The sequence below is a fragment of the Halyomorpha halys genome, unplaced genomic scaffold, assembly GCF_000696795.3.
Source record: "Halyomorpha halys isolate HHAL.00 unplaced genomic scaffold, Hhal_1.1 Scaffold384.1, whole genome shotgun sequence".
In the NCBI taxonomy this organism is placed as follows: Eukaryota; Metazoa; Arthropoda; class Insecta; order Hemiptera; family Pentatomidae; genus Halyomorpha; species Halyomorpha halys.
The window spans coordinates 843,601-855,310 of NW_027107790.1; the positions used below are offsets into that span (position 1 = coordinate 843,601).

The 11,710-nt window shown below is 32.7% G+C and overlaps 1 protein-coding gene across 3 annotated transcripts in view; it reads left to right on the plus strand.

Moving 5' to 3' along the window:
• Window positions 1-11,710, plus strand: part of LOC106682021 (ATPase family AAA domain-containing protein 2) — a 75,278-nt gene that overhangs the window by 46,830 nt on the left and 16,738 nt on the right. For all 3 annotated transcript variants that reach the window (XM_067046127.1, XM_067046128.1, XM_067046129.1), the window contains one exon: window positions 6,107-6,286. In XM_067046127.1, the coding sequence (XP_066902228.1) occupies window positions 6,107-6,286 (180 nt within the window). The remainder of the gene's footprint in view (window positions 1-6,106; window positions 6,287-11,710) is intronic.

The following is an 11,710-nucleotide window of genomic DNA, read 5'->3' on the forward strand; positions in this document are numbered from 1 at the left end:
ATTTATCTATCATGTCCTTCATGTTACTAATATAATTAGTTAGCTTATTGCTATAATAGAATCTCAAGTTAATATCAGGATGATGATTTTCTTAATATTTATGTTAGACGTGGGATAAATGCCACTTTTTACTTATATACATTTTTATTGTTTTTATGATTCACCCATCTATGAATTCAACAGTTCTATGAATAAAATGTTTTGCAGTATTAGTATATTTTAGGATGATTTGAATAATAATTTAATAATATATTCCTGCATGGGTCGTAGTGTGATGGTATATAGCCTAAAGCCTCTCTCAATAAATAGTTTATTTAACACAAAAGGAAATACAATATACTTTGCCAATACTGTTCCAATTTAGATTGTTTTATTTTTGTCTGGTAGAGAATTTAATTATCTTTTGAATAAGCAGCTATAATGTTCTAGGAGATAAATAGTTTCTGAGTTACTCAAAAATAATTTTATTTTTTCTTCACTTAAAATAGGTATTGTTTTGAACCCAGCCAGCCTTATTGCTCATCTACAGCCTTAAAAGCAACACCTTGGAAAATTCCAGGTTCATAGGATTTATAACAATATTAGGGTTTATTGAAGCTTTTCATCAAATTGTTACTGCTCTTTTCCTATGAGTTATAGCAAGATGATATGAGTATATAGCCTTAACAAAAGGAATTTTTCAAATCAGATTGGTAGTTCTTGAGCTTAGTGCATTCAAACAAACTCTGAAGCTTTATATAATAGTGCAGATAATTGTTATCTAATACATTTATATTGTGTGAATATTTAAAAATTCAATCTCTATTCTTCAGAATATAAAATATCTCTGTGATACATAATAATGATATTGAGAAATGATATTTCTTATTTTCTTTGTGTTATTGTTTAATGAAAGAAATATCAATTAATTTTATATTTTGATTCTAGTTGTTCATTCTTTGAGAATAATGCTAAAGTTACCCGAGAAGATGAACGAACTTATGTAATTAATGAATAAACTTTCCATAATGATTTTCATGGATCAAAGCGGAAAAGCAATATAGATTTGCACTTCTGAGGCATCCAGGTTAATACCACATTAGAGAATATTTAACTATTTTGAGATCGTTACTAAATTTATTTTGAAATAACTTTGACAGTCTCATAGACAGTATGCATTATAACAGAAATTACTGTATTGACAAATCAGGTAACTGGATAAATTTTTAGATAAATTAACTGCCTAACTACAAAAACATTTAGAAATCAATGTGACTATTTTGACTCTCCGTATTGAAATTAATAGGTATCAGTTTTAATTCACAGTGTGAACAGGACTACTGTTAGAGTAGAAAAAATGGCTAAGATAGCTGCTCATGATAGCCAGCTATCCTATGGATCTTGTTCTGTTCTTTTGTCCTGTTTTATTTATCCTAAATATTCTACAAAATGTATACTAATTTATTCGCACGGTGGGACAGATATTGTATACAATCAACTGAAGGATGACAGTTTCATGTATGCATTTTACGTAACAATCCACAAAACTGCAACATACTAAAAAGCATACTTCCTAAACTTCTCCAATAATTTGATGAACTAACTGATTTTGATTGGAAGGTTATTATTTGGACTAGGATTTTCATATAACTAAAAATGTCAAATATGTTCATATTAGGGATGGGACATCGACAACAAAACATCGCCAAAAATACATTGATGTTTTCAAACATCCATTTCAGTAACATAAGGTCTGTTCCAACGACTAAGCATTCACCGGACTGTCAGAAGTTGTTCCTGGAACTAGGAATGCCACAACGACAACAAATAACATCGATGTTTTAAAATATCAATGCTCAGTATTAAATATCATTGCTTACAAAACATTGCCAAAAATACATCAATGTTTTTAAACATCCATTTCAATAACATAAGGTCTGTTCCAACGACTACGCATTCTCTGGACAGTCAGAAGTTGTTGCTGGAACTAGGGATCCGACACCGACTACAAAAAACATTGATGTTTTAAAATATCAATGTTCTGTATTAAAATATCATTGCTTACAAAACATTACCAAAATACATCAATGTTTTTGAACATCCATTTCAGTAATATAAGGTCTGTTCCAACGACTACGCATTCTCTGGACAGTCAGAAGTTATTGCTGGAACTAGGGATCCGACATCGACTACAAAAAACATCGAAGTTTTAAAATATCAAAGTTCAATATTAAAATATCGTTCCTTACAAAACATTGCCAAAAATAATGCATCAATGTTTCTGAACATCCATTTCAGTAACATAAGGTCTGTTCCAATGACTAAGCATTCTCCGGACAGTCAGAAGTTGTTGCTGGAACTAGGGATGCCACATCGACAACAAAGAAGATCGATGTTTTAAAATATCAATGTTTTTAAACATCTTTATTTTGTTAAGGCGGATCCACTCGTTCGCCACGAATCGGAGGCTTGTACAAATGCTCGGTAAACAAAGAGAGGTCCATCCACATGTCAGTGTTATTCAGAGAGGCAAGCCTGGTGGACGTACAAGTGGTTTCAGCCATTGCACTGGGATTATATTATTTTTATTACAAAAAAAAAAAAGAAAATGAAAGGAAATTAAATAAAAATAAATAGGATTAAATATAAAACTTATTATAAAAAGTACCAACAAACACCTTTAACCTCCTAACAGCTCTCAGTTGCAACTAGACAAAGACCAATGGTGGAGACGCTACCCGAAGGCTCTGACGAACCCTCTTTGATCTGTGTCCAAAAAACCGACTCTCTTGACGGATCGGCAACGAGCTTAGGCCAACTCGTACAAGCCACCCATCCACATGCTCGCGCATGCTTGAGTTCACCATGGCTTGGCCAACATGTAGAGGCCCCTTAAGGAACGATATTTTAAAACATTGATGTTTTTTTTCTTGATGTATCATTCTTAGTTCAAACGACCACTAATGTCTTTTGGTAGCATAGTAAGTGTTTTTCCCTCCCAAACCCTGTATTTATTTGATGTCGATGTATTTTTGGCAATGTTTTGTAAGCAACAATATGTTCAATATTCAACATTGATATTTTAAAACATCGATATATTATTTGTAATGTTTTGTAAGCAACAATATTTTAATATTGAATGTTGATCCTTTAATACACGGATGTTTTTTGTAGTCAATGTCACATCCCTAGTACCAGCAACAATTTCTGACTGTCCGGAGCATGCGTTGTCGTTGGAACAGACCTTGTATTACTGAAATGGATGTTCAAAACCATCAATGTATTTTTGGCAATGTTTTGTAAGCAACGGTATTTTAATATTCAACATTGATATTTTAAAACATTGATGTCGCATCCCTAGTTCCAGCAACAACTTCTGACTGTCTGGAGAATGTGTAGTCGTTAGATCAGACCTTATGTTACTGAAATGGATGTTCAAAAACATTGATGTATTTTTGGCAATGTTCTGTAAGCAACGATATTTTAATATTGAACATCGATGTTTTTCGTTGTCCATGTCGCATTCTTAGTTCAAACAACTACTAAATACTGTTGGGAGCATGTGTAGTAAGTGGTTTTTCTTCCCAAACCCAATACTGCACATGCTCTGTGCAGTTCTGGATAATCAGAAATCGTCGGAAAAGACCTTATGTTATTGAAAAGGATGTTCAAAATCATCGATGTATTTTTGGCAATGTTTTATTAGGAAAGATATTTCAAAACATGAATGTTTTTTTTCTCGATGTCTCATTCTTAGTTCAAACAACCACTAAGACTGTTGGGGGCATAGTGTTTTTCCCTCCCAAACCTTGTTCTAGGCATTCTGAGCACAGTTCCAGATAGTCAGAAGTGGTTGTTGAAAGAAAAAAGACCTTTTATTTATCTTTATCCTGTTGTTAGTGTGAAGGTAGGAAGGAGGAAGTACTTCCTAATCCCACAACATTGTTGATAAAAATCTGTTGATACAGTAAATTTTTTGTTTTTATTAAGTTACTTTCACAAAAAAATGAAAAATTAACACAAAACATAAAACATTGGCTTCAAAAAATGTATGTTAAAAACATCGATGTCGATGTCGCATCCCATATATATATTGGTTCATATATATATATATATGGCCTATTTTGATCTATTGCATGTTGCCATCTTTCAGGTAATTTTTTAATTCCGTCCTCCCAGAACTTCTCAGATTTTTGTACAATGAACTCCTCTATATGCGTTTTGCAGTCCTGGAGTGAATTAAAGTATTTCCCGTGAAGAGAGTTTTTAAGGTCCCGAAATAAGTGAAATCTGTAGAGGCAAGGTCTGGTGATTGGGTGGGTCGGGGATTACATCCCAGCCAAACTCCAATAATTTCTGAAAAATCGCTAATGCATATGCAGTCCAATAAATTTATTTCCTTCAAATTGTGAGGAACCCATTATCACTTCGAGAAACATATCCCACAGCCTCTAAATGATTTGAGAAACTTGCATGAGATAAGTTGTGTTTCTGAGATATCCCGTGACGTAGAGTGAGGGCTGTCTGTGACCAATGCTCGAATTTGGTCATCATCTACAGTTGAAGGATGTCCCGAGTGCTTTGCTTCTTTCAAGTCAAAGTTTCAGATTCTGAACCAAGCAAACCACTTACAGACGGTGTTTTCTCCTAAGGCATCATCACCATACACACTGCAAATTTTGTTAACTGTCTGTGCAACAGATTTTCCTTTTCGGAAATAAAAAATCATTAATTGACAAAAATGAATTTTTTTCACTTTTATTTTGAGCAAGCAAAATACCACTTAAAAATAAGGAATCTCGGTTGAAACTGATGCATGAAAGCACCTTAACTAATCCTTTTTTAGAATATGTAAACATTATTGACCAAGTAAACATGTTTTTATAAAAACAGAGAGGAATAAATTGAAATATTGAAAAATACTACAAACTCATTTTATAACCCAATGTTTATGTAATAATTTTAAAACAAATATGTAAATGTAAATTAATTATTTATTATCTTCATTTATTCATTTCTAAAACAGTTGGAAACTGTTATTTTTATATATTTTCTATTATATCATATCAGACCTTGGTATCAACTGTCAGAAAGGTTCCACTCAGTTGATATTTTCGCTATCATCAACTAATGGTCTTAGAAATCAGCAGTATCTCTTTAGAACCTAAATTTGTTTTTAAGATATATTTCCTTAGTTCTGTTTCCTATTTCTCCTGGGGCTTCTTCCATTCTGCACATAGCTTCATTTATAAGTTATATGTTTTTTTTAATAGAGCACAACTTTTTTTTTTTTTTTTTTTTTTATGACCCTTTTTCTGGTACTTTCTGACATATAGTGAGGAGGTGAGTTGTCTATAAGGTACTACCCTAGCCTATTCTAACCATGAAGAGTCAAGTTTTCGTTTCATGGGACTGGCACTGATCAACTGATATTTTGATAAAAAAAATTGTTTTACCCAATCTTATTCAAGTTCTGATGTAAATAAAAATAACTATTAAAAAAACAGGGGTGAATATGTGAATAAATCAGTTTTGAATTGATCGTAAATGTGTCAAAATAAAAAGCGAGTTGATGGTAATATATATGCCAGTAAAAATATGTATTTATTTACATGAAAATCCTACTCTTAATTAGATTTTATCGAAGTATAAGTATGAAATCTTAACTTATCAGAGTATAAGTATAGTTCAATCGGAATAGGACCATTTTTAGCCAATCAGGCTTAAGTGCCACCTTCAACTGGTCGCAGCAGCACCAGTTCGAATCTGCCCTGGGGAGTCTACTTTTATTTCTGTGGTGGTCCTACATATGAAAGCTTGCTCCCCCACCATGGTTAGAATAAGATGTTATACTGTAGATAACTTCCCCCTCCCTGGATATCAGAAATGACCTGGAAGGGGGTAAAAAAAAATTTCAATCGGTATATAAACAATCTATGGTTTATCTTTTTATCTCTGTTTATTCCTTTCATTCACTACATTTCAAAGTTAGCATTAAGAGATTTCTTCATAGCCAGTCTTTAATAGACTACGGTTCTCTTTCATAGCACTGTTTGTAAAAACAATTTTTAATATATTTATCCTTTGTATTTATATACATTTTTATTATTATTATTTTTTTTTGCAGGTATTCAAGGAACTGTCTCACAATCGTGATTGTGTACTTTGGTTTGGTGAAATTGGTTATTGGTGGTCATCGTTAAGTAGATCATCTCGTGCTGTGTTTCTTAACTTGCTATCTACTATGGATACATCCTTATCCATATTTTTTTTAGCTACTTCTACTACGGATACTCTTCCTCAGGAGGTATTATTGGTTCTTTATACTTCATAATTCAAATTTTAACTGATGCTACATACTAAATTATTATTTTTTTATAGTTCTAGGAAAATCTCCAATACTTCTCTATTTCTTTATTGACTCATGTAGTTTTCAAGGTAAGACAACATTCCTCCTAGTCTACTTCATACAGTCCAAACTGTCCAATACTAAGTAGACTAGGATATTTACTGAAAAAGAATATTATAATATAAAATTATTGTGATAAGGAAAATTATGACAAGATGAAATAGACCATGAAACAAATTTAAAAAGATTGATGAAATCCCAGGTTATTTGAAGATGATATAGGATAAAAAAAAATGAAGATGGACTAAGTAATGAACAGAAGTCCATAATATTGTCTTGACTAAGTCAATAATGTACTTGAGAAATATGGAGTATTTTCCTTAGACTTTAAGAACGTCATAATTAGTTTTTTTAAATTTCCCATTAGTTCATTTAAAACTTGTTTATTTCATTTTATAGATAAGTTTTTATGTCTCTTTTTTTAATTCTAAGTATTAAAATTTTTATTCATACTGGTATGCTTCTGTCAAAATTCTATTTATTATTTTAAAGAGTCAAATTTCTTATTATTCTAGTTTTATTGGTTGTTATGTGATGATAACAGGCATTGAGAATTTGATGGGATCCTCTTTAAGATCAGATAGTCAGTCTTAAGTTCTGGAAACATGATTAGTTAGTGTGGTAATAATAGGGTAATAGAGGGTTAGGATAGAAATGGTTGAATAATGCCAGGATGTATTATAAACTAAAAAGAGTGTGGGCAGCAGAACTCCATCACTAAGGTCTTATTTCTCCCTATATTTAGTTCATAAAACAGATTTAAAATGATTTTGTTTTATTATAATTAAAAACTTTGAAATTAATTGTGGGATAGGGGAGGGAGGGAATAAAAGTTGAAAACCGCAGAAAGCACTTCTCCATTGCCAACATGATTCACTTACAAATTGTCAATGACCTAGCCTAATTTGAAAGAAATGTCTGTAAAGGTATGCAAAATTAAACTGTAACTCAATTCACATTGAAATTTTTAACCCTCTAACTCAGTTTGGAGGTGTGCAAAAATGAAAAAATAAATAAAATCAGGAGTGGAAAAAAATATATGAGATCACTAATGGCTCTTCTAGGATACTAATTCTTTCAAATACAGATTTCCAATCCTCTAACTCATTTTGAAGGTATTGTCGAGATTTAAAAAAAACATATGACTAAATTTCTATTTATTTATTTTTTTATTATTTCAAAATACAAGGCACTTATGCAGCCATCTGTACTCGTGTAGCCCTATATAATTAAGATTTTTTCACTCATATGGTCTAAACTTAATTAAGATTACCTCTCATGTCCTGTTGTAAGGGATAAGGGTCCAGATGCACCACTTTCATTTCTTTGAGGTATAAAAGTTTGAAAATACACTGAGCTGGTCTGCATTCTAAAAGAGGCAACATTTTGTCTTCTAGTGAGGTTCTTTGGTATCGGTTCAATCAATAAGGATGCCCATGATTTACTTACTGCTCCTTAAAGTTTCTTGATAGGCGACCTGTCAGTTCATAAATATCAAAATATAAATTCATAAATATTCCACGCCTGCACAATAATAGCCAAGACAATTAAAGTTAAGTGAACCTATAGTAAGGGCATAGGGGCCCATTTCATGCATCAAGAGAAATAACTGGTGTTCATAGGTCTCATGTTAAGTAAAATATGAATTTCTCTAATAAATGAGAAATTAACTTGACTGGATAGCCTTTTAGCTGCAGAATAGTATTGCTGTCAGTAGAATATTGTCCCTCTTTTCAGGTGATCATAAAAACTTAACTGCTTCTGCATCTTTTTGCTTTGGCTGACCATCAGTTTGGCCCCACTCTGGACATCCATAGCAGCTATGGAGATGGATTTTGGAGCTCTTAGGATTAATTGAAGTGCTTTGGCCTGGAATGATTCTGATGCTATATGAGCAGTTCTGAAACATATTCCATTGAAGGGAACAAATGTGCTTTGTATATGATGGAGAGGGCATCTTGTGATGTTCCCCACTCCACCACCACCACCAATTTTCTCAGCTATAAGATATGCTGCTCACCCTGATTGTATAATCTAGCAACGTGTTTCGACTATGATAGGTGATTGTCCAGGTATGTTGCACAGTGATTTTGTGTTCCTTAGCCTCAACTCATTGTATATTTACTCATGTGATCAGGTTTACTGGGAGAATAGGTGAATCTCTATCTTAATTACATTGATAGTAATTTTATTTTCCTCTATCCATTTATAAATTGGGCTGAAGGCAAATTCCTGTCATGACTGATAGTAGAAGAACTTCTCAAGTAATTGACTCATACGAATCTTTGAGAGAACTATGAATGGAAAGCATCAGATAATCTTTCTCCTCTATCTTTCCATCCCAATTTTTGAAAGAGTCCTCTAAACCCGATCAAATTTAGTTTGAAATTAATCATCACAGCTAGCGTACTCTCCTGGTGGTAACCATCCTTAATGCATTTAGTCAGCTTTATGGTGCCTCGGTTCGTACAAAAGCCGCCTTGACCTTCGGGCAAGATTTTGTATGTTTCTATATATGGTTCCAGGCGCATCAAGATCTTTCTCTCATAAAGTTTTGAATTGAAACTTTCTACAAAATTGGCACAATTTCAGCTTTACGCCATTCACATGGATCATGATTTTCCCAAACGAGGTTAAGGAACTGGAGAACAACTGTTCTTGCCATTCACCCAAGATGCTTAAGAAAGTCTGGCAAGATGTTATCTAGATCAGAGCTCTTGTCTCCTATAGTGCTATGTAGGGCTGAATCAAGTTCCCCTTCGTTAAACGGAGATTCAATGAGTTTTTCCTTTTCTTCCGTTAAGCAAGAGATACACTATCTTGAAAAGCCTAGAATTCAGAAATTGATACCTGAGCAAAATATTACCACAGGTGTTTGCTTATTTCACTGTTAGATGTAAGTAATATACCCCTTAGTTTCAGGACTTCAAGGGATTCAATTTAGTTTTTATTGTTGAGGCTAGAAATATACATATAAGCTTTGTTCCGATCTTAACAAAAGTTTAGGTTATGGAAGAAGTGTTGGATACATACTTTTCTTTTATAACTGAAGCTGACCTATCCTTTATAACTCTGAAATCCATGCTGGGTCCTTTGATATATGACTCTCGATTTATATAGTCTAACCTAAGGAAGTACATAAGTCTGAAAATCTGGAATTTAAAATTCTTGGAGATGATCAGATGCTGCTCCTGCCCCTACAATCATAAAAATACAAATGTCTTCTACAGTCTTCGTAAGTTTGATAAATTTAGGGTGGGTTCGCCCATCCACATTCCACTTAAGGATGGGGAGGTTGGTTTGGTCTTAAAAAAGTGTGTTGGAAGACAAGCTTCTGATGGTCCTTATCATGTTAACACTAGATATTATAAATCTTAAAGGCGATTTGGGTCGTCTGATTGGTGCCATTGCATATATTATGATGTTACATCCTCCATGCTTATGCCTTTTCTATTCAGCAATCATTATAATCATTTTATCCCCTTTACCGCTTGCGCAGTGTGGGGTTACAATTTGCCGAGTCTGGACCAGATATCTTGCTCTTGGACCATCTCTCTTCTCCTACTCCAGTCCATATTCCGCCTCCTTAACACTCTCCTTCCAAGAAATGCTTGGTTTTCCCCTTGGCCTTCTTCCCTCTACGCAAGTCTCATATGTCTTTCTGGCTGTTGTTTGCTGATCTATCCGAAGGAGATGTCCGAATTACCTTAGCTTGTGCCCCTCTAGGATGCTCTCAGCCGGTTTGACTCCGAGGCTTGTCCGAATGGTACTGTTCTGTACTCTATCTCATCGTGTCCTTCCTTCCACCTAATGAAGGTATCACATCTCCATGGATTGGATCCTTGTGTTTCGAGGTGAGGGTCCACGATTCGGAAGAATAGGAAAGAATAGGGAGGAGCGTCGATTTGTAGATCATTATTTTAGTTTTTCTCATCACCTCCCTTTTGTCCATGAAACGCCTTCGAAGCCAACTTAATATTCTTCCAGCTGCATTGATTCTTTGAGAAACTTCAAGAACTAAAAAGAAAAATGTTGTTAACAATTGTATTTTTAACACAAATGTTCATAACATTTTGGTTTCTACAGTTTACACTGGTCAATAGCAAAATGTCGTGAAATAATATTTTCAACAAATCGATATAAACAAAATAAAAAATCATTAACATTTTTGTTAGTAATTCTAACATTTCTAATAACAATAACATTTCGCATAATAATAATATTTCGCTATTGGCTTGTTTAATTAGTAGGCATCTAAATGTTAACATCATGTGTCATAAACCCATCCTCAATGACAATGCTGGTAGAAATAACCTAACAATCTAATAAAATCATGTAAAATAATTTTATATTTTTCATATGACCCCTAAAACACAAAATGACCTTTAAATATTAATATATAAGTTTCTCATCCCCCCCCCCCTACACCCTCATTTTATTTAGAAATTTATTTTTTCTGAACACCCACCCTGAGTTGGTTATCAATAAAATACTTACATCTAAATATTGTAAATAGTGTTTTCATAAAATTAGTTTACACTTATTATTAGAAAGGTTTGTGTGGTAACTAGTGTGAAGTCATCATGGTAATGACATTGTGTGTGCAAATTGATGAATTTTTTCTGTTCTTTAAATTATTATTAAATTTAAAAAAAATTCAGAACAATGCTATTGTAATTATTATCTACAGTTAATATAAATTAATTATTTATATATTTAATATACTAGATTTAATAATATAATATACTTAAGTCAATCCTGAACTTTTTTGTGCAGTATAGTTTTTGAAACAGCATACAACTATGCATTAAATATATTTTATGCATGCATCACATATACATTTTGTTTAAGATTTTTGTATCAAATTATTCAAATGTGTTGGTTTGTTGAAATTTAAGTGTTCCCTATTAAAGAAGTTTTAAATAGTAGGAAAAAGGGGTTTGATAATTGTTTAGGCTTTTGGTGTGGGTCATCTTTGTTTGTTCAGAAGAGAATAGCCCATAAGGTAAAACAGTGAAGAAATTAAAATTCTTAGGATCAAATGTCATGTTAGTGTGAAGTAAATTGTAACTACAGATAGAAATCAACTGTCAGTCTTTTCAAATGTAAGAAAGCAATCATAATTTTTTTGTATACTGTGTGATACCCTTGCTTTAATTAGTATCACACAAAAAAGTTTGTAAAGCTCTGTTATATGAAACCATACGTGCTTACAACTTTTTTTTTTTAAAACATTTTAGTAAAAATCAATTAGTATATCTAAATTCTAAAACCAATTTTCTTATTTTTTGGATACCTATACATGGATTATAGAATCTTCTA